Genomic DNA, 24,717 nt, shown 5'->3' with positions numbered 1-24,717 from the left:
ATGATTTTCGGCTAAGATTGAATGGGCACATGACTATATCTTCGGCTTTCCGTTTGAAGTGATGCAGAGTGGTTAGACGAACACCTCCTTTTGGCCGTTTCCAGGTCGGACCAGGCTCTGCAAGCAGGGAAATTTTTGGGATTCGATTTTCTGGCATTCTCAATATATGGCCTAGCCAGCGACAGCGTCTAAGTTCTATAATGGCAGATACATTTTCATTGATATCACATCTTCCAGGAGACTAGATATTGAATTCGATTTCTATGTTTTCTAGAGTCCAAAATCTCCTTAACCTCAAAATGTTGCTCTCCTTCAATAAGAAGAGGGGCAGGTGGTGTAGGTAGAGGAACCCACAAAGAGGAAGTGTGTTCTGGCTTCAAAAGGTTGACATGAAACACCGGGTAAACATGGTTAAGATACTTATGTAGTTCCAATCGCACAGACACAGGATTAATAACCTTCACAATGGGAAATGGACCGACGTACTTAGGACCCAGTTTCTTAAACTTTTGGGTGGTTTGGAGAAACCTGGTAGGCAAAAACACGCAATCTCCAACCTCGTATTCTCTTTGTTTAGTTTTCTTCTTGTCAGCCTGTTTCTTGTGTGCTCCATGAGCAGCGTCCAATGCCTTGCAGGTCAAAGACCAGATTCGCCGGAACTGGTCACTCCACTCGGAGAGGGACAGAACTTGTGGTTTTTCTTGGGGCTATTCCGGAATAGGCACAAAATCATGGCCAAACACTATTTTAAACAGGGTAAAACCGATGCACAGAGTTGTTGTAGGCCACTTTAGCATGTGGTAACAACTCAACCTAATTATCCCGCTGATAATTAATGAAACACCGGAGGTACTGTTCCAAAACAGAATTAGTCCATTCACAAGTCCCGTTAGTTTGAGGATGGTGGGTGGAGCTTAGCTTCTGGGAGGAGCCAATCAACTTCAAAAACTCCTTCCAGAATAGGGAGGTGAATTAGACCCCCCTATCCGAAATAATGCGTTCCGGCACGCCATGTAGATGGTATGCATGCATAATAAATAATTTAGCCAAGGTTTTAGCTGACGGGATTTTGGAACAAGGAACTAAGTGAACCTGTTTGGAAAACAGGTCCGTAATGACCCAAATCACGGTATTTCCTTGACTTTCTGGTAATTCAACAATGAAGTCCATTGATATCTCCTTCCACGTAGCTTCAGGATGGGCCACACCTTGGAGCAGGCCTGGGGGTTTTCCTGGTGGGCGTTTTGTGGCAGCACATGTGGGGCAACTGGCCACATAGGACTCAATATCTTTCTTCATTGAAGGCCACCAAAATTGTCTTTTAATGAGATGTAGAGTCTTCACAAATCCAAAATGGCCTGCTATTCGCGAATCATGGACCCGCTGTAGAACCAAAGTCCTTATGCTAGCAGGAACGTACACTTTAGCTCCTATCCAAACCAGACCATCTTTTATGGTACATTCATTTCAATGTTGTTTAAATCATTCATCGGACTCAAGGCCCTCCTTGAGTTTGCAGATGAGGTCCGTCGTGACCTCGAAATTAGAGTTGCTCTGGCTTCTGGTAACCACCGGAGCAGCAAGACTCTTTGCTGGGATGACTGGGTGAACTAAGCTTTGAGCTGTTGTATTGTGGGAGTCTGGATAACAGCTGGTGCCCCCTGTAGGCCAAATGGGAGTACTCGGAATTGAAAACAACCAAGTGGGCAGTTGAAAGCAGTTTTCCATTCGTCACACTCTTTAATTCTGACTCTGTAATAGGCTTCTCTTAGGTCCAATTTCATGAAAATCTTTCCTTTACCCAATTGGGCCAACATATCCTTCATTAAAGGTAGTGGGTGGAGATTCTGAACACACACAGCATTCAGATTTTTGTAATTAACACAGAGACGAAAGGAGCTATCTTTCTTTTCTCTGAACAACACTGGAGCAGCCACTTGGGGCCTAGCAGGTTCAATAAACCCCCTTTGCACATTTTTATCAATAAACTTCCTTAATTCATCCATTTCACGGGGGGTCATCTAATAGATCTGAGGTTTTGGAAGTTTTACCCCAGGGAGAATATCAATGCTGCAATCAGTGGCACGGTGAGAGGGTAATTTATCAGAGGATTTTTCACTGAAAACATCTCTTAGGTCCCAATATTCTTTTGGAATTTTCTCCTCCTCCTCAATTTTTTCTTGCCCCCTGGCTGCTAGGTTAGATTCAGCGTTACTTCGTTTGGGAGCCCCCCCTCTCCCTCAGGGAGTGTAGCAGATCGGATGCGCAATCACCCTTTCCTCCAATTGATGTATGGGATCCATTTACGTAACCAGGGCAAACCTAATATAAGAGGCCGGTCCATCCCTGGAGCCACAATAAAACTTATTGTCTCTTGGTGAGTTCCCATCCACATGTCTATTGGTTCAGTTACAAAATGGGCAGGGCTCCCTCCAGCTATTGAGCCGTCCAGCTGGCAAAAAGCAATTTTAAAGTTTTCAGTTTCAAGCCCAATTTTTCCACTACTTTGGGGCTAACGATGCAAAGTGTGCAACCCGAATCTAAAAGGGCCAGCATTTTTTCTTGCGCTCCAGTAGAGGGCACTTTAAGTTCAACTGGGATAGTCATGGGGCCCGATCGGGAACTTACCAGACGTTTGTCGTCAGATTCGGTTTCACTTTCCTCCATCTGGGGTGAACAGATCGTTCTTTCAAGTGCAGTCCGGCCATTCGCTCCGTTTCCAAATGGCACGAGGATGCAGCCGCTCCCATGTCTTCCTCCTGGTCGCTGCCTTGGTGGGACATTCTTCAGGGGTTTGGGATTTTGTTGCACTCCCCTCGGAAGGTGTTAGCTCCAGGATGAGCGCAAAACTGAGATCTTGCTTAATGTCATGGCGGCCTCCCTCAGTAACAGCAAAAGCATGCATAATCATAGATATCAATATGTGACCCAACCCCCTCCCCTTGGTAACCCCATCCCATAGTCCAATCCGTACACCCCACAGGTGTCATGTGGGAGACATCTTCAAAAAGCATCATCAAGTTCGTATGCCAGACAGTTGGCCTTGGCGGCAAATCCTCTATCTGCAGCATGCGCAGTAGATGGTAAGAACAACTCCCTTTTAACTGCACTGAATACTTCCCCACCCAAATACCATGCCCCCCTCCCCGTTTCAATGGCAGCCAAAAGCAAGCAGCAAAACAGAGGCTGACAGTGGCTTTATGCTACACTGAGGTTTAAGGGTTTCTTGCAGTCCCAGGACTGTGTGCTAAGAAGCCCCTGAGCTGTAGCATGGCAAGCAGCTGCAAAGCCATTACAGATATTATAAAAATTATAAAATATAATTATAAAGTTATGTTAGTATTGTGGCCCAGCAGGAGCCGTTGGAGCTGCCACCAGACTCCGACAGCGAGGGGCCCTATGAGTCGGCTTTGGAGGATGTGGAGGACCCTGGACAGGGTTCTGACTCTGAGCAGGGTGCAGAGAGGCTGGTTGGGGAGGAGACAAGGGAGTTGTTCCTAGATGCCCGGCACCGGAGAGCTAATAGGCGTAAGGAACAATTACACAATTACAGGAGGTAATTTCACTCAGCTGGTGGTAATTAGGCTCCTCTCCAGACTATAAAAGGAATACTTGTGCACACGCCCCTTTTGCAGAAGTCAACGCAGGAACTAATGCCAGAGAACATTATTGTGAGCTTGGCAGGCTGGATTGCTGCCACGGCTTATCTGTGCTGGATTGCTGCCCAAGCTTGTCTGTGCCGGTTTGCTGCCAAGGACCTGTCTGTCTGTTAATTAAATGCCGTAACTTATCTTTGGCTCAGAGTGTGTGTTGGTGTGGGACGAGGGGGGTCAGAACATGTTTGTATGTATACACACACACAAACATACCATTTACATCCAAATGGTGGAAAAACTAGACCATATATGTGAATTTATTTATCTTTGTTTACAAAAATGGGGAAATAGGTGATTAAAGTTGAGATGTATAAAAGCCAATAAAATGTAGTGGCTAGCATGTGGTCTCCTTGTGAACAATTAATTTTTGTCAAAGAAATTGAAAATGGCTGTTAAAAATTCACTGTGCTATATAGAAATAAGGGTTGGTATATTAGCAGAAATAACAATAAATTCAATGCAGTGTGAACGGAATACATAAGTATAAATAGTAAAACAAGAAAAGGAAATAACACTGATATTATTCTTTTGTCATCTCAGTAATGAAATGAATGAAATAGCCACCATTTGAAAAAACAAATCCAACTTAATTCTAATGAAAATTAGACAGGAAATGATATGTAGAGGGAACAAAGGATGAGAAAATTATATTGCATGGAATCAAAGTTATATTCATTCAGTACTGGATATCACACATATATTATAATAGTTACTTGTATCAATATTATCTGAGAAAATGTATTGTTTTCAAGAATTTAAGCATTCAAGTTTAAAAACATTTTAAAAACATGGATGTGAAACAATGCAATTTCGTTAGCTTTATCTTGTTTTGAATGTTTTTAAATTGTAATATTTAAAATGTAATAGCTTGATCTCTTCTTTAGGTGAATGCGTCTCGACAAGAATCCAAGCTGATGGAAGAATGTGACCTGCTTATAGAAATAATCCAGCAAAGACGTCAGATAATTGGAACCAAAATCAAGGAGGGAAAAGTAAGAATTTTATCTTTGAGATTCTGAAATAGATTCAGAATCTTACTAAAAAGTTTATGCTCTACAAAATTTCTAATTCCTTACTTAAGAATTCTATAAAATGCACATCTTGAAATCCCCGTGACAGCTGATTTATTAAGTAAACATTTCAGTCTTCATTTAAAATCTATTGAATGCCTGTTGAAAGATACCATCTTATGTTATTTTATCTTTCCATTATATGACACTTTATAAATAATAACTCTACAAATGATATTTGCAAGGGAAATTCTGTTTTATTCACCAGAATAGTTTATATAATAATATTTTAAAATATTTATGCTTTGTTTGAAAAATTTCCTAGGGCACAAATTGACTATAAAATAAGAATTAATAACTTATAATCATCTACATAGATATTATAAAGTATAGGTTATATCTATTAAAGACACACAAATTAACTTTCTTAGTTTGCTCTGTAACAAACCAAGGTCATGAAGCATATTGAAGGAAGTTGAGGCCTTTAGTATTTTACAGAAGTAGAAATTCAATGAAATATTTTATTGTTAATAACTATACTACACATATTTCTGATTTTAATCTCTCTGCAAGGTAAATCTCAGATAGCCACTTGGTTACTAGCTAACTTTGAAATCAGTTTCAGCATGATCCTTTATGTGTGTGAAAGAGGGAGGGAGAGAGGGGGGGAGAGAACATATGCAAGCTACCTACTGTAGTCCTTTATTGCTAAAGTAGCTTGAAGAAATCAAACAAACTTGCCCTGTGTGAAAAAAGCTTTGACAAGTAATAACGTCAGAGGCAGGTTAAACGGGCAAGTTAAATGGTTCACTTAGCTGTCAAGATACTCCAAATAACTTAAAATAGAAAGCCCTGCAGGCAAGGGCTGTTTTGGGACCATAGTTCTCTAGGTTATTGTTTGACAAGTCCTGAATTTCTTTACACTATTAACAAGATTCAGGTCCACCTGACAACCTTCTGTATAATCTCCTTGGTTACTTAACTGTAGGGTGAATGCATATTCTACCACCAAAGTTTATACCCTTTTTACAGAATCATAAATGCTGTTCCATTCCAAACTGTGTTTACATTAAAGGAAAGGATGGTGTGTTTTTTTATTAACAGATGTGCTCATTACTGTACTTTATGCTTTTTGGGTGGTGGGAGAATAGTTTAACAAACCCGAGACATTCATTCCCAAACAAGGTATATAAAGCAATTAGTGGTCATGAGTGTCATTTTCAAATAAGGACAATGTGTCTTGCATTTTTCAGCAAATTAAGCAGGTATTTCTACCAGCTGCTTTAACGATATGAGTATGTAGTTAAGCAGTAGAAATGGTATATCTTGGAATTAACATTTTATACAAGTTGTCCACTTTCTCAACCTAATGTCAATAAAAGGCACGACACTGTCTTGAAGTATATTCGAAATAAAGGCCAGGTATCCATATGCTAGATTTATAGACTCTTTTTCCAAAGTCTCAAGCCTTACCAAGTTGCAGGTAACTTCAGGAGTTATTTTGTTTCTTTAGTGAGGAATGTCAAAGATTCAATTTACATGATTCAGAAAATAGATCTTGTTTTTGTTAGCAATATAGGATGCTTGAGTTGAAAATAAATTGAGGTAGTTCTCGACTTATAATCATTTATTTAGCGACAATTCAAAGTTTAATGGCATGGAAAAAGTGATTTACAACTAGTCTTCACCCTTAAAACCATTGCAGCATCCCCACAGTCATGTGATGCAAATTCAGATTTGCAATTGAATGTATTTATGATGATTGTAGCCATATGATTTCCATTTGCAACCTTCCCAGCTGGCTTCTGACAAACAAAGTCAACAGATTCAATGTCAAGTGAATCCGTTAACTCAGATTCACTTTACAACCACACAATTCACTTAACTGCAGTGATTCATTTAACAGTTGTAACAAAAAGGTCATAAAAGTGAAAATGGCTCATTTATCAACTGCCTTGCTTAGCACTGGAAATTCTGGCCTCAATTTTTGTTGTAAGTATAAGAATAGCTGCACTGGATTAGACACAGGGTTTATTTAATATGTCATTCCATTCCCAGAGTCTCAATGGAAATCTCCCAAGCAGGATATAACAAGAAAGTTATTTTTATTGTTGGGAGAATTGCAGTCTTGAATGTAATAAAATGTAGGTTCTTGTCAGGTTGCTAAAGAAAGAGAGCACTAGAAAAGATTGAGCTGGTCTTTAGGTTCTGTTATTTTTCCATTTCAGATGTAATTCAATACTGCCTCAGTAGCTTCTTCTGAAACATAGTTGCAATGAAAATAATCTACTATCTCAATAGAATTTACTGTTAAATAAACATGTTTAGCATTGCAGTGTAATGAATATTAGAAGTGAATTGGAATTAAAACGTCCCATTTGTACCATACTGTTTATGCAGTACTGTACCCACTTTTGTTAATATACCACACTTAGCTGGGGGAAAAATCCTCCAGGAAAAGACGTTTCCAAGGATAAAGATTTATTTTATTGTCAAATTATTCCTTTTGTTCTGAGGTCAAGAATTAAAGCACTTTGGCAATCACAGTAGAGCCTAATGGCAATTGAGATTTCTTATTATAAAAAAGGAAAATAAACAAAAGGAGTTGTGGTTATTTTGGATTATCCCACTCTGGATAATAATAAATACTTTCTTAGAACTTAGGCTCCTATTGAAATAGAAGAGTAAAGCAATTGAGCTGTTTCTTTTGGTATTCAGTTTGAGTTATGGCTATGGTCTTGAGCTATTGTCAAATGTTAAAGCCCATTTTTGTGTCCAAAGAAGTAACAATTATATTTTTTTTGCTCCAGGTTGGGAGACTGAGAAAACTGGCCCAGCAGATAGCCAATTGCAAGCAGTGCATTGAACGCTCCACATCTCTCATCTCACAGGCTGAGCAATCTTTGAAGGAGAATGATCATGCACGCTTTTTGCAGTCGGCTAAAAATATAACTGAAAGGTAATGCCATAAACTGAGTCTTGAGAATTAGATTTTAGAATTAGAATTAGAGAATTAGATGGTTAGATGCTAACTAACCATTTTCTTTATAATAATGACAAATAATAATTTGAGAAATCAAATCTTTGTGATGCTCAAAAAACCAGACATTTAAAGGAGTATATAATGAAAGTATAAAACATCAACATATCCAACAACTGGTACACAGAGGAAAAATGTCAAAGACAGATTAAGAAACATTATTCTGGAAAAATGTTAGAATACTTCCATATAATTGCATATTATGGCAGAATGTGGCTCAACAGTTAAGATCCTGGACTTGTCAGCTGAAAAGCCAGGTTTCAGATCCAAGCTCCATGCAATGGGGTGAACTCCCATCCTCACCCTACCTTCTGTCAACCTAGCAGTTTGAAAGCAAGCAAATGCAAGTAGATAAATAGGTACCACTTCAGTGAGAAGGTAACAGCACTCCGTGTCATCATGCTGGCCACATAACCACAGAAATGTCTTTGGACAGCACCCGCTCAATGGCCTTGAAACGGAGATGAACACCAATCCCTATAATTGCAATAACTAGTGAAGTAAAATCCACAGGGACTCATTCACATTTTCTTGCATTTTTCCATATTTTTATGCTATTAAAACTCTTATTATGTTCATCGATTTGTCCGTTTGTACCCTCAAATGGTAGCCCAGGCAGTACATTATACAATGACTTTTGAATTCCCGAAGAATGTGTAAAATTCCAGGGCTCATTAGTCCTGTGAATATGAAATTTCCAATGTTCATGCCAGTTTTATTTGCAAAATTGTGGCAGTTGCAACATTCCTACAATCATGTGATCATGATTTTTGACACTCCCTGCCAGCTGCCCACAAGTCCAGCCAATGGGAAGGCCAACAGAAAGTTGGAAATCATGTCCATTCTCACTGGGTTTTTTTTTTTTTGCCTGCCTGTGATCTTTTCAGTTTATCTGCTTAAGTAACAAAATATTGACTCATCATTGAAGTTAGTTCATTAACTAACTAACTGAAATGCAATCAGTTGTAATGAAGTTCAGTCTTGAGATTTCAGATTTTAGATGATAATTCTTTTCCTTGGGAGCATTTGAAGCTTTTTAACATAACTCATTTCATGAATGGCAAATTAGCAAAAGATACTGAAAATGTGTAATACCAAAGTATATCAGTCACTTTTAGGAGAAATTATGGTAAAGTAACATTGTTCATGGATTCCATTATAAAGATCACAAATTTAATTCCCAGCAGCTACAAACAAATAGGCAGTACCTCATGGTATTAGGTAGCTTTCTACATTCTAGTTGACATGTTGCTGATCAGGGATATGAAAATTACATTAAATACATGTTAATTTATTTTAAAAGTATTTGCCTTATGTAAAGCATAATTATTGTAATGTAATAAATTATTGTAAAATAATTTTCAGAACTAAACCCATGTTTTTTATCTTGTAGGGTTGCCATGGCAACTGCATCTTCCCAGGTTTTAATTCCCGAAATTAATCTTAATGACACTTTTGATACATTTGCTCTGGATTTTACCAGAGAAAAGAAACTGCTTGAATGCCTTGATTATCTGACTGGTAAGAATTGAAATGTAGGAACATGTGTACCTATTTTAACATAGAGAAGAATGCATGTGATAACATTCATTGGATAAAAATGAGGTTATTGTGATTTAGGGAAAATAGCATTTTAATGAATAATCTTGCAATACTTTTACTGTTTTTTGAAAATGTGTAGATGGGATGCAACCACACAATCCTTCCCAGTTTCCAGATTTGTATATAATATCAATTTAGCTATGTTCATATAGATTCATACAACACAAAGATGCTTAGATGATATTTTGATTTAATACGATTTATAAAAATCAATCAGTGATTGCATCATATTCTGCAGTCTGTTTTGACCTCATGAGAAAATAGTTCTGAAATCTGGGATCTCACTATTCAGCCAGCATTAACTAACATCGTTGTGGTATTTTCTCACTGTCCAAAATAAATTTGTGTTTTATTGCACAAGCTGAAGGCATTCAATGTGAGTATTCTTCTCAAACTGTTACTACAATTTTGTCTCTGCGTTGATGAATTATATAAAGGATCTTTTTGGTAATATTCTTTCATAAGTTCATGTAATGATATCCAACATGTTTTTTCTTGTTTTCATCTTTTTGTGATAAATGGGTCTGAGAACTATATATCTGAGAACTGTAACCACTCATTTAAACCTTTTTCAGCTCCAAATCCACCAACAATTAGAGAAGAGCTTTGCACAGCTTCTTATGATACAATCACAGTTCACTGGACTTCAGATGATGAATTCAGTGTGGTCTCCTATGAGCTACAGTATACTATCTTCACTGGACAAGCTAATGTAGTTAGTAAGTACAAAGCATTTTGCATCCAGATTAATTTTGACTTCCACTAAATCATTTTCCAACACATAAAACAATAAAAGCAAAATAAAGATGGAGAAATGTACTTTACATTTTCATTTAGAATCTAAGGAATCTCGTTTTTAGAATATAAAAATGAAGCATTGAATTTGAGCAACAAAACATTCTATTATCTAAGAGATGTATAAGAAGCTTTCAGAATTTTCACAAAAAGTGATTTAAATGGAAGCACAACTCAGAGGCTAAAGGTATAATAGCAATAGCACTTAGACTTATGTACTGCTTCAAAATGCTTTTACAGCTCTATCTAAATGGTTTACAGAGTCAGCATATTCCCCCAACAATCTGGGTCCTCATTTTACCTACCTTGGAAAGATGGAAGGCTGAGTCAACCTTGAGTCTGGTGAGATTCGATCTACCAAATTGCAGGCAGCTGGCAGTCAGTAGAAGTAGCCTGCAGTACTACATTCTAACCACTGCACCATCACTGCGGCTCATGCTTTAACAAGATAAAATTATAATTAAACAGCCTTTAACAGTATAATTGATATACAAATTTATTATAATAGTTATTTTGCAACAGACATGGTATGAGTTCATTACAGTTAGTGTCATGTTAATTTGATTTTAAAAGAGAGAGAAATTGCCCTACTTCCCCTAATTTTACTACAAGGAGTACAAAAAGGAATCCCAAACTTCTGAAGGCCCACAACTTTTCACTATAGGCATAATAGTGCAAGAAATTGGTATATCACATTACAATTCATAGAAAAGTAAGAAAGAGGCAGCAAAAACAACAGAGTTGTGAATAACTTATGTATTATTTTCATTACATTTGTGAAGCAATTGTGTGCAAAGGGAATGTTTTATAGCTACTTATTCACTTTTATTTTGCAAAAATCATAAAACTTGGTTCAGTTCTTCATTTTTCTTAACTTAAATGAGCAGCAGAATGATTGGCTTTTCTGGAACATATTCAAAAAGACAGTATCATAAATTCAAACTTTTGAAAAGTAAGCTGAAGTATTTATGCAGTCACATCAAGTTGCTATACATTGCTGTCAATGTATACAGGATTGTGAAAATATTTCTATCAGTGTATTAATACATCAGATAAATTTAGCAACAGAAATCCTCTGGGGAAGTTGTTTCAGTTTGATCTTTTGTTCATAATAAATGTCTTTCCATGAAGTCTTTATTTATTTTGTCATGAATCAATTTAAACTTGTTATTCAACAACTAAATACCATTATCCATTCATTCACCTAGAAAGTTACACTTTCCATATTCTAAACTGTTTAATGTTTTTTTCCACCATGTTCTTTAGTTGTGAGAGAATGTTACTTAATTTTGAAGATTTAAAACTTACTTTAATGACTTTTGAGCCAATCAGTCTTTCTCAGCCCAACTGCCTCCCAAAGTTGGGGGGGGAAATAGTTAACATATCCCTTGGTCTCCTGCTAGAAAAGGTGTACTATAAATACAATAAATGAATGCACTGGGACTGTTGTCTTTTTTATTTTATTTGTGATACTTTTTGTAGATTACTTTACTCACTTGGTTGTGGGTTTTTACATTTATTTGTATATGATAAGATCATATGTTAATTGTTTCTATTTTACTATCAGACATCTTACATGCTTATGGTAAAGGTAGCAGATTTATTTTATTTTTATTATTTAAATTATATAAACAGGCATTTTGTCTTTGTTTAGATTGATTAACTTTTTTACAGTAAATAAAAATAATTAGAGAAATCTGATTCAAATTCTTGATTAATATCAAATTTCTTAAGTGATACTTCATAGATTTTTTTAAAATGGTGCATGTCTGCTTCCTGATGTAGATATTTTTGTCACTTTTGTTTTGTTCTTCCAACTATAGATGGAATAAAGAGATGCAATAACTTTTTTCTTGCATCTCTTAATTCGACAATGTATATCTTGAATGTGTTATCGTAGGAGTTATTAGAACTGTGACTGAAGAATTTTTTTAGTATTCTTTACTTGTTTTATTTCTGTTTGTGAGCTTTATATCATTCATTTTGAAAGGATATTTTAAAAAATCTGTGTATTATAGTGGTGAATGCTACTAAGTAATGTCAATGCTGAAATATATGTTCTTTGTAAATTGAGAATACTTTTCTTATATTTGATGAAATGATCAGACTGGCTCTTCGCTTATTAACCAAGTACATTCTGTTGAAACATTATGAAGTGGATTCTAAATCCAGTATCTAGTTTACTTAATATTAACCTAAATCAACTGTTTCCAATGTGATAGGAGGATTTCTGATTAGTGAAATTAAAATTTAGCTTTCAAGGAATTCTTGTGTCTGCAATAGCAGCAACCACGTTTGGTCTTGATGTTATCTCCTTGCTGGCATTTCTGGGGGTAGCTTTACCTATGAGTAGACAATTTCCATGTTTCCAAGAAAAATGGAATTAGTATTCAGTAGCTAAGCAGAAATCTGTCCCAAGATTAAACCCATCATCTTTCACATTGCTTAGCATTTAATGGTTGCATTAAACTGTTTTAAAAATACAATTTTTAAATATTTTTTATTTACCCTGGTTTGGTTTAGGTTAAGCCAGAGGTTGTTTCCTACTGGTTCGGCTGAACCGGTAGTGGTTTGGTGACCTGAGTCACAGGAACCAGCAGCGAACCAGGCCTGCCACGCCTCCAAACCAGTTCTCATATGGCAGCGCCATCTTGATTTTCAGTTCTGCGCATGCGCAGAACAATTTTCTTTGCACACATTATTTTATTTCTTTTTTTAATGTTTTGCACATGCGCAGACCTATTTTTGTGCAAATGTGCACAGAGCGCACCAAACCAGCAGTAATGCTGGCAGCAACCCACCCCCTGAGTTAACCATCAAGTTTTAACCTAACCTAACTTTCAATCTATGGCCTACTATATTTCAAATCAGTATATTTCCGAATATATAACAAGCACATTATTTGCTGATGGAAAAGGATTGTATTAACCTGGTCACCCCAAATTCTTATTGAATGGTTTAATAATAAAGACTAGTGATTAATTTCATATTAAATAACGATGAAACATGTTTCCTAACACTTAACATTGAAACTTGAATGTTTCCTGAATCTTCTAGATATCACTTAAGCTACATCATCTATATGAAAATGTCCAATGAAAGTGGGCAAAAACAGGCTGATGATAGAGCTCTTGGAAACGTATATTTTGTAGCAAGCCTGGTTGTAAAGTTGAGAGTCTTAAAAAGCAATTAGAGCAAGACAATAAAGTGAAAATGCTGTGAAAGTATTCAACTTTCTTAGATTAATTACTAGCAGGCAGGAAAAGCTAATTGCTAGTAAACTGTGCTTCACTCTGTTTGACCCACTTTTCTGCCTAGCATTATGCTGATAGAAAACACACTGTGTGGTGAAGACAATACATCAGCTGCAAAACTCTGAAGAGAGACTTTAAACAAAGCCTCTATTGTGGGGAAAAGAGCTGAGGATGTTTTTCCAGTCTTAATGAAGTAAAGTTTCATAATAAATCAGCATGAAATATTTTGCCTTAATGGACTGTGAGGGTGGCAAATATTTATTGAATGATGTGATTGAAATAGGCTGGTCATTTTACGTATCTTATCACAATGTAAAATGTGCAAAGTGTGGTGTGACAAGTAGCTTCTGTTGTGCATAGTTGCATTAGTGTGTGAACATTTGGTGCCAACTCCCCTTTCTTTTTTGGGCAGGCAACTTAGTGATCTCTTGAGGTTTTGGATGTCATTCCTAAATGACTGTGCAAATGATGCTTTAAAACACTTGGGGGACATAATGTTAGATACTTTTAAGTAGAATATTTTCATACTGAATTGTTTCGAGAATCAGACTGTTCTAATGATGCTTGTTCTGCTGTTTTCTATTATAGCTTACAGAAATAAAAATAACATTTTATTGAACTAACTATGATTAATTGTGTTTATATCTGGCTTGTCCATCCAGGCAATACTGAGTAGCTATACTGTATATCCTATATATTATTTAAAAAAAATCAGTGAGGTCGTTATGGAGATGCCATTTAAACTGAAGTAGTGTGTATATTTTATACAGTTTTAAATATAGGTAGTTCTCAACTTACAACAGCTCATTTAGTGACCGTTCAAAGTTACAACAGCACAGAAAACTGTGACATGTCGTTTTTCACTCTTACGACCTTTGCAACATCCCCATGGTCACATGATCAAAATTCAGATGCTTGGCAACTGGTTCATATCTATGACGGTTGCAGTGTCCTGTGATCAGATGATCAGCTTTTGAGATCTTCTGATAGCAAAGTCAACGGGGAATCCAGATTCACTTAATAACCATGTTACTAAGTTAACAAACACAATGATTCACTTAACAACTGTCATAAAAAGTCATACAATGGAGCAAAACACACTTAACAAATTTCTCACTTAGCAGCAGAAATTTTGGGCTCAATTGTGTTTACCTGTACAGGACTACCTCTACAGTTTTGTAAACTTTTCTTTTTAGTATATGTGCACAATATTCTTTACTTGTTTTGACAATTAATATTTGGCATGGTATAAGCAAGCAAGAAGTTGAAAGTGAATATTTGGTCATAAATTGAGGGTCATGATCATTGCAAAAGAAATTGAAAAGCTCATGAATGTCATCCAATGCATTAGTAGAGAAATAATAGCTGTTATTTGATATGCAATGATTACATATTTATTCTTTAGAAACAATGTTTTGGTTAACACCTGACCACATCTACAATTTAGACTGTTCAAGTGTCCTAGAATTTGCTTCTTACTTTTCCTCCAAATTCTCATATTAGTTCAATATTCATTATCCATAGGTCAATTAGTAATTTAAAATATTATTTTTTTGTAAAAAAAGTTGAATGTATTAATTTTCATCCATAGCTTCTTGCCCTGCCTTCATGTGTTTTGTGGCAACTCCTTAGATATTGGTACACTGCTATCACCCTAGTCCTTTGTGTAATGTGTAATGACTTTGTGTAATGAACACAACTAGTAACATTCCTTGCCCCTTTCCTTTCCATTTATTATCCAATTCTTTATGAACTTCCCTCTAAAAGTCTTCCAGTGTGGATTTTCCCCCTTGTTATGTAAGTGTCATATCTATAACAGAATAACAAATTTGAAAGGGAGTCTATGTAATTGAATGTATTGATTACTTGGATGTATTAGGTCTGTTTTTAGAAAAGTGTTTTTTTCTTTACTTTAAGAGGGCGATTGATTCTTTATAGGTATTTGTTGTGACTCAGCAGAAACCTGTGAGTTGTTTCGGGATGCAGGATAATGAGCAGCTGTTGCTCGTTGGGGTCTCTTTTATCTCTTGCAGATAAAAGACTGATGGTGCCACACCTTAGTTGCAGAAGTCAACGTTTGTCGTTTGTTTGTTTGTGAGTTCAGTTCCATTCCTGTTCGAGTTAGTGTTCATGATTCAAAGAGGCACTTGGATAAGTGATTGCTTTCTGTAAACCTGGTTTGCTGTAAGAGTTTTGTTTTTGCATTTGCTGTGTAACTTTTTGCAAGAGACTTTATGTTTATTTTGGGCTCGCAGCCAGCTTGAGCCGGGACTGATAAAGATATTTCCTTTGAAGTTCTGTCTGGCTGTCGTTTGTGAACAAGCGAAGAGGGGGGTCAGAACAGGTATTTATAGATAAATTCAGATAATTCTCCCTTTGCAACTATGTGCTCATCTGGCTATAAGAGCCTGAAATACATTTAAGAAAACAAGATTTTACAATTTGTCAAAAGTACTGAAATCTGGAATCTTAGTAGAAAGCTTTCTAGTCTCTCTGAATTCATCTGGCAGTTGTATTTGAATTACTACTCTGTCTCCCTAATTAAGCACAGATTTAAAGCTCACTCAGTCACAGTGATTTTCCTGTACTCATATTATCATTATGCTTATTTAATGCAAACACATCATATATGGCCAACCTATTACATATTTGTGCCAGTGACTCTTCAAAAATCTAATTACATGGATTGATGAATTCATTACCAAGAAATTATAGCCAAAAATGGGATGCTATAATTATACACTAACCCAGCCATTTTCCTTGGACTATGTAAGGAAAGGGAAAGAATCCATTCTACATATTGAGCTCTGCCTCCCCACCAATTAGGAATGGAAAATTCTATAGTTAATTGTACAGTAATCTTTAATTAGAGCTCATTTCATTAATGCTTAATATTATTTGATTAATAATTAATATGCTTCTAAACATGAATATGTGCGTGAATTCTACAGAAAACTTGAGGGCATCCATCAAACTCCAATTTGTCTGTTGGCCAGATACACATTTGTTTATAGTGGATCATCTTCCAGATACTTTGCTACAATATAGACAGTTTTATTATTCTTTATTTCAGTATATATGGCCATTCATCTAATTCATGACTCTGGATAGCTAACAGCATTAAAAGAAAATATAAAAGACTAAAAAAACAGGAAACCACCAGCCCACAACACACACAGAAACAATGACTAGGGTAATAACAGAAGCATTAATCATAAGTCAGCATAACCAATGTATGAACCAAGTCCCACTTTTCTGATCCCCACTAGTATCCCCATTTTAACTTACAGTAAGTTAAAATGTTAAGAAAATATTTATATATAAATGTATATAATTAAACAACATGACAAATTCAAATTAAATAAATACATATAGAGGAAAAAAATATTTTTATTTTCAACCATTTAGGAAAGAAAAGTATCATAAACTTAGTAAAGAGTTTAACAACTGTGCATTCTTAAAGATTATCTATCTATATGCATGCATGCATGCATGCATACATACATACATACATACATACATACATATATATATATATATATATATATATATATATATATACGTGTGTATTGTGTTTTAAATAATTAAAATGCATTAGTATTACTAATTGCCACTTACACTGATATTTTTTATAATTAAATATTGCATATTATATCATTAAATATTACAAGGATTTGCTAATGATCTTCTCCCACCCACCAACTTATTTCTGGAACTTTATCAACAAGAAAATTTTGAAGAAAAAGGATTATTTCCAGACTGACCTCTCAGGTTCTCAGAATCCTGCCTAATATATCTCATTACAGCCAGTGTACTTATCTTTGATTTGTACTTAGAAACTACTTAAAATTTACACTGTACCATATATGATAATTTACTTTAATGCATTTCTTTTTAAAATCAGAAACATGAATTCATTTTTATGATCAAACCAGATTGATCAATTCCAAATGTCTTATCTCATTGTCATCACAGTTTCACAGACCAATATCCTATAGATGGTAATACCTTACAAAAGAAATGGAAACACTGCAATATCCCTGTATTATACTGTTAAAGATAATTTGGAAGTTGTTAACTTTCCCATAAGAGTTTTAGTTAACTGAAAAACAGATGGTAGGACTGAAACCATTTTCCCAAAATGCTTAAGACAACTTATCTGATTAAGTTACAAAAACTGTACGTTTATACCACTTTTTGAAATTCCTAACTTTTTTTTAGGTCCATCCCATAGTCCATCCTCCCTCCCTCCTTCACTTATATCTTATAGGAGCCTTTTATATAACAAATATAAATTCCAGCCTAGTTGTCATCTCATTAGAATAGTAGCATGTGGATGCCCCCAATTCAGATTGGTTCTTTTATTTCAGGGTTTTTTTATTCTGGAGATGGAGTGTGGATCTCATCTCAAAATCAGTGGAAAACTTATGTTGATTGGCCAGATGCTTAATCATTCAAAGCAGCAAAGGACTTCTGCTCCTTTGAATTCTTGAAGAGCTTCAGCTTCGCCACCTTGTTTCAGGTGTAATGAATGCATGCTTCATAAAACAATTAATGATTTTGATTTGCAGGTCTGTGTAATTCAGCCGACAGCTGGATGATTGTTCCAAATATCAAACAAAACCATTACACGGTGCATGGCCTGCAGAGTGGCACCAAGTACATCTTTGTTGTTAAGGCCATTAATCAGGCTGGCAGCCGCAACAGTGAACCTGGAAAGCTGAAGACAAATAGTGAGTAGTTTTACATCTAATCTAAATGCATTCGCTTTTTGTCTCATCTTGATCTGACTCAGTTAGACACTTGAAAAGTACAGAGATCGTGTACTCCCTCCCATTTTAGTGTTTTCCTGTACAATTCTTATTACATTCAGCAGGTGTTTGCTAAAATCTTTCAGCCTGACAACTTGCTATTAATATCTGTGGAAGCACCTAAACTCTGAAGCACCATGAACAATTTAGGGAGGGATACAGAAGGAATACTATTTACTTTTGCTTTCTAAAAGTTTCCATTCCATGCTAACTGTTATTTATTTTTATATACTGCTTATCTAAGCACATTCAAGGTTTAAACTTACAAAGGTCAAAATAGCAATTGCTGAGAAAACAAGGCAAGGGCAAGACCATTGAATAAATTAAAATAATTTGGAAGTGAGAGGGGTCTGATGGGAAAATAATCAAATAGCATATTAGGGACTTCATCAACAGAAATTAAATACTTTTTTCATGCCTGCTGAAACAGCTTTATTTTAAAACTCTTGTTTTATCCATATTTTAGGTCAGCCATTCAAACTGGATCCCAAATCTGCTCATAGAAAGCTAAAAGTGTCTCACGATAACTTGACTGTAGAGCGAGATGAAACCTCTTCTAAGAAGAGCCACACTCCTGAGCGTTTTACCAGCCAAGGCAGCTATGGGGTAGCTGGCAATGTGTATATTGACAGTGGACGTCATTACTGGGAGGTGGTTATCAGTGGAAGTACATGGTAGGTTGGTCAACCCATGCAAGAACGCATACTTTCTTTCCCTAAATGATGAATAACATTTCAGATTTGTTCCCTTTAACTAATGCAAAGAAACTGACAAAATATTATAATGCAGCTTTAATCAGGGGTTTTGTTGTTGGTTTCTGCAGTAGTAAACAGAAGTTTATTGCAAAGGCAGCAGCAGTTCAGATTATATTAACAGCTTAAATCAGACTGGATGGGACAGGTTTATAATATTTCTAGAATCTGGAATCATAGCTTCTAGGCAGAGACATTTCCAGATTGGAATTCATAGCCTTTTATAAATCCATTCTATTCCATATCAGAACGTAGAAGAATGAAGAAATAAATTAGAGAATAGATATTCTACTAGTAATTTTTAAAATAGTTCAGAATAGGGGGGCAGGATGGCTCAACAGGTAAAGATGCTGAGCTTGTCAATTGGAAAGCTGACAACCCGGGCTTGAGACCCAAACACCACACAATGGAGTGAGTTCCTGTTACTTGCCCCAGTTCCTGCCAATTTTGAAAGCATGCAAATGTGAGGAGATAAATAGGTACCACTTCGATGGGAAGGTGTTCTGACCCCCCGGCCTGTGAATACACCAGAACACAGGCTTGGCTATTTGACACTGTGCAATTACTGAGATAACGAATCCTTTGGCTGAGGGCCCAGGCAACTCACTTTCAATACAGTAGTTGTGCAGCAACCCAGATAATTCAAACGCAGCAACACAGATAATCCAAACGAACAGACACGGCTAGAATACACGGATAGATTTTATTAACTACTAATTACAATGGTTGTTTCCTGCAAATGTCCCCTACCAACGCCTCACCTATAATCTCTCTTGGGAGGGGCCAATCACCAACCACCTGTTCTTAATCATCTTCTGTGAGTCTGCCTACGGAGTTGCTGCTTCCGTTTCTCAGCCCTTCTCAATCTAGCATCAGGGACAAACTGCCTTTGATCCTCCCTACTGCTCCAAGCCTTAGGCGCCTCCTGGTGGCCAACCAGCCTCTCTGGTCCCTGCTCTGAGTCTGAACCCTGCCCAGAGTCCTCCACATCTTCCATGGCAGACTCATATGGTTCCTCGCTATCCGAGTCCATCAGCAGCTCAACCGGATCCTGCTGGGCCACAACAGGAAGGTAACAGCATTCTGTGCACCTCTACATATAGCCATGCTGGCCACATGAATACAAGAAGTGTCTTCAGATAATGCTAGCTCCCTTGACTAAGAAACGGAGATGAACACTGCCCCCTAGAGTCATATACGACTGGATAGGGGAAACCTTTATCTTTATCCGTAATAGTTCAGAACAGTTGTTTTAACCTATGTAAGCTAAGCCTTCTTTATTTTGACTGTTACAATTGCATAACATGGCTTTTTTATAGCAGAGAAATTTGGGACAATAAGATTTGCATGAATTGCCTCTCACAATATAAGGAAGAACATTAATGAAATAATACTTTTTTTGAACTGCAAAAGATACTTTTAAAGGACATATGTCTTCAGAAATACAGCAAATATATGGCATGAATTATATATTTTCTTAATTTTGTTTTTGTAGGTATGCCATTGGTGTTTCTTATAAGTCTGTACCAAAACATGAATGGATTGGAAAGAATTCTGCTTCTTGGGTTCTTTGTCGCTGCAACAATACATGGGTGGTGAGACATAACAGCAAAGAAATTCCAATAGACCCTGCACCCCATCTTCGCCGTGTTGGCATTTTGCTAGACTACGACAATGGTTCTTTGGCCTTTTATGATGCCTTGAATTCTCTACATCTTTACACTTTTGATATTACATTTTCACAGCCTGTGTGCCCAACATTCACAGTCTGGAATAAATGTTTGACAATAATAACAGGCCTTCCAATCCCGGATCATTTAGATTTTATTGAGCAGATGCCGTGATCAATACTGAATGAAGATGGATGATGAATGTCCTATGGACCTCACCTATACTTTTACTGAACTTTGATTGGAAAAGGGAAATACATTTCATACAAAAAAGACATCTTTACCTGTTTTCATCCAACAGTCAAAACAGGAAGATCTTGGACATTACTATTTGTTTTCTATTAAAAGCAAGATATGGCTTTAATAATTTTTCAGATTGTTTTTGTATCTAGTCTCCTTCGGAAAACTTATAAATTATTTATATAAAAAAAATCTTCTAATAGGAACCCCCAATTTGGTATTTACATCTCAGCACCTCATAACAAAAACTTCTTTTTGCACATGAACAGCTGTGTCACAAAGGTCGCCAATAATTTTATTTTATAATAGAGTTATTTGGAATTATTTGAAAGAAGTATACAATACTTATTCTTCAATTTTGTTCTTATGGTGCTTTCTTAGCAGTCACTTTTCATGCCACAAAATACCGCTTCAATTTGGAGCGTATTAAATTATACTTTAATGTATAAAGTTGGTGTCTGAATCAACCAGCAGTCAATATTATTGATAACTATTTTCTTAAATACTAATTATTCACCTCTGTCACAGTTAGGAATATGTATTTTGTATTTTTCCTTTTGGTCTTCGAAAACCGTCAACTTAGAATGAAACAACTAAGATAGATCTAATGTTATGTATTAGATAAAAGTATCACTAAGATTAAATGATGATCAATTTCTGATGCTTTTGATTTGGATACATATCATTGAAAAGATACACAAAGCAGCCACATATGCAGTGCTAGGGATAGGCAATGTACAACTGGTTTTAAGTTTAAAAATGAGATTTTGTTATGTTATAGTATATCAATAAAAATAGTAAAAGGTATCTGTTTTGTAAACAGTGCCAGAAAGAGCCATACACTGTATCATTCTGTGGGACTTTGAAGGGATCCGGGGTTTCAGTTTTCTTCTTAATTTGTTTCTTTTAAGGAGGATCAAGTTTTTGAGGTAGTGATTTTTTTCCCCAGGAAGAATTCCAAATGAAAATACTTCATTGTAAAGTCTTCACACAAAGACTGAAAGTACTTTTACTTTAAAAAGATACCTTATTAAACCAATGCTCATAAGAATAATTAGCCAAGCTAAATTTCAGAGAAAAAAATAGTTAAAAGTTGACAGAATGACAGCCAACCAATGACTATGGAATTTAGTCCCTTCTTCTATCTCCTTGTGAATATTTATCATGCATCATGCTGTCATAATGTGTACATTAACATTTCTCCCGTCCCTTGCTATAATGTTTTTTTAATCTTGGCAGCTTTAAGATGTGTGGACTTCAACTCCCAGAATTCCTCAGCCAGCATGTACACATCTGAAAGTTGCCAAGGTGGATAAACACTGTTGTAGTTCAACTGCTGGCCAAGAAAAAGAACCACTGTAGGAACCTTGTACTATACCAGGGGTGTCAAACTTGATCACGTTGCGGGCCAGATTGCGACGTATCATAAATTTTGCCTTTGTGGAGATGGGGTGGGCGTGGCCTGACATATCTGGTCCGCAGGCCTCCAGTTTCACAGGCCTGCATTACACTTTCTAGCAGAACAATAAACCCCTTAGTATTTGTTAGAACTGTTAAGAGCTAAAAACTACAAACTTCTTTCCTCCTATCTATCCAAGCCTTTTTGCTTTTATTTTTTTTTCAGTATAAGCATATTTATTTTGTTTTATCAGAAAACAGAAAAACAAAAATCAAAAACACACATCCAACAAAAAAGAGTCCAAAATGGTGTACAAAAGAAAAAATAGATCAAAATACCAAATAAATTTAGCATAGAATCCACCTCGGCTGGATGCTGTAAAAAAAGAAAAAATAGTAAATTCCCCTTTTACATATATGCATGCAAACATATGTACACTGTGTTTCACAAAAAAAAACCCACCCCGCAAACAAGCCCTAGCCCAATTTTCACACCTGTGCCTAATATAAGCCCTAGCCCCAAAATAAGCCCCAGTTAAGGCCCACCCACCATCTGGTTGTATAAGGTGAGGCAAGGTGAAGGTGTAAAAATCAAACTAGGGGTGCCCTACTCTCCCTGCACCCACTTACCTTATGACCACTACAGCCCGGCCGCTTACATCTATACACCTGTCGTACTGCTGCCTGACTTCTGCAGCTGTTTGCAGCCGGATATCACATAGCACATTGTGCCAATGCCTCCGCCCATGGCAGAGCCACAAGCCTTGTGCTGGCACTTATGGCAGGACTCGTGCACAATGGCACGCAGCCTCCTGTGAGCAGTGGCACCAGCGCAACTAGCCATATGGTGTCTGGCCATGACCAGCTGAAATCATCTGCAGAAGAAGCCAGGGAGCAGCATGAAAGGTGTCAGGGAATGGGTGGTGTGGCTGCGGTCCTAAGGTAAGTGGGTAAGACATTCCCCAAAAATAAGGCCTGGTGCTTATTTTAGAGCCAAGAAGAAAATAAGACTGGGTCTTATTTTTGGGGAAACAGTATATAAAAGAAGAAGAAAGAGCAATCTACAGGTTAAACTAAACATTGCACTAATCTTCAAAACTCTCTGTTAACCATCTCTTGGTTATTTGATACGTACAAAGTCCCCATGCTTTCCAGACTCTTATAAAGCTGTCTAATTCGTTATCTCTGATCAAAGCAGTTAATTTTGCTATCTCTGCTAATTCAGTCAATTTGAAAATCCATTCTTCAACACTTAGCATCCCTTTTTCTTTCCAGTGCTTAGCAAGTACAATCCTTGCAGACATCACCATTTGAAATAATAGCATCCCAAATTGTTTTTCAATTGACTTTTCCATAATCTAAAAGTGTCAGGTTTCATTAATATTTGTACCTTAAATATTTTCTGCACTGTCATTATTGTGTTTATCTTTTGTGTAAAATGTTGTGCTTATGTCTAAAATGTTGTAAATCAAGAGGCGGGGACATGTTGTCCACAAGTCCACATGGCAGTTGAAGTCCACAATCAAAAGGGCCATAGTTCCCCACCCCTATTGTAGATGCATAGTTTGAAGAGGCTGATTCATTTGAGCTCAGTAAGTCCCCAATAAACTTTCAAATGAAGGGGCAGGAAAGAATAGCATGGGATGTTTTCGGCCCATGTTTTCTGGCCTTTTCACTGTCCAGGGGTTAACTACCTGAAAGTATTGTATAAAAAGATGCAATACACTTTAGTAGTCTGGTGTTTTTCCCCCTGCATTATCTGCTTTGTCTCCTATTTAAAAGTGAATGCATTTAGAGGTTTAATCATTTCTCCATGTTTATAGCTTCTCAGAAGAATTTAAGCATCAAGGAATGAAGTTGTTGGGTGTAATTCTTCATTAAATCTGAGCCACTCTTCAGAGTAAATCATTAGGTTGCCACCTTTCTGTTTCATCAGAGCCTATAGCTTGTAACGTGACCTTCAAGCTCCAACTAGCACTGAACTATTTGTGAGTCAGACACACAAAACATATTTTTAAGCAACAAGTTGGTTAAGGTTTGCCAAAGTTTCTCAACTGTCATTTCTTCAATAATGGATAGAGGAGATGGCTGCATATTTATTCATCTTGCCATATACTTGAGAAAGGAACATTTTTAATATCCTTCAGAAATGTCTTTCAATTTTTTGTTCTTATCTTGTAAATGACAGTGCTATTAATAAATATGCCTTGGTAAAAGAGAGATCACTTTGTCATGGAGCAAAGTGCACTGGAGGGCTATGAAAAACCACTTACAATTACAGGTAATCCTTGAGGTACAACAGTACATTCAATGAATGTTCAAAATTACATTGCACACCTGAAATGCTAAATACAAATTCATTTCAAAGTTACAAATTTTGCAGTCCCTCCCCTTGATGGTCATTCACACTTACAACCAACTGCAGAAATGCTGCAGCACACCCATCCACCTATTTCCTTCCCATCTTACTTGGCCAGGTCCTCAGAGGC

General features: G+C 36.5%; 1 protein-coding gene across 5 annotated transcripts in view; it reads left to right on the top strand.

Annotated features, from left to right (window-relative positions):
* Positions 1 to 21,668, top strand: part of MID1 (midline 1) — a 256,961-nt gene extending 235,293 nt beyond the window's left edge. For all 5 annotated transcript variants that reach the window (XM_087726591.1, XM_087726589.1, XM_087726592.1 and 2 more), the window contains 7 exons: positions 4,541 to 4,648; positions 7,477 to 7,625; positions 9,100 to 9,227; positions 9,884 to 10,027; positions 17,929 to 18,090; positions 18,635 to 18,842; positions 20,416 to 21,668. In XM_087726591.1, the coding sequence (XP_087582717.1) occupies positions 4,541 to 4,648; positions 7,477 to 7,625; positions 9,100 to 9,227; positions 9,884 to 10,027; positions 17,929 to 18,090; positions 18,635 to 18,842; positions 20,416 to 20,764 (1,248 nt within the window). In that variant the 3' untranslated portion in view covers positions 20,765 to 21,668. The remainder of the gene's footprint in view (positions 1 to 4,540; positions 4,649 to 7,476; positions 7,626 to 9,099; positions 9,228 to 9,883; positions 10,028 to 17,928; positions 18,091 to 18,634; positions 18,843 to 20,415) is intronic.
* The last annotated feature ends 3,049 nt before the right edge of the window (positions 21,669 to 24,717 follow it).

Source organism: Thamnophis sirtalis, unplaced genomic scaffold (assembly GCF_051295495.1).
Source record: "Thamnophis sirtalis isolate CommonGarterSnake01/CBP01778 unplaced genomic scaffold, rThaSir2_p1.2 scaffold_12, whole genome shotgun sequence".
NCBI classification, from domain to species: Eukaryota; Metazoa; Chordata; class Lepidosauria; order Squamata; family Natricidae; genus Thamnophis; species Thamnophis sirtalis.
This window is presented reverse-complemented; position numbering and strand designations above follow the sequence as displayed.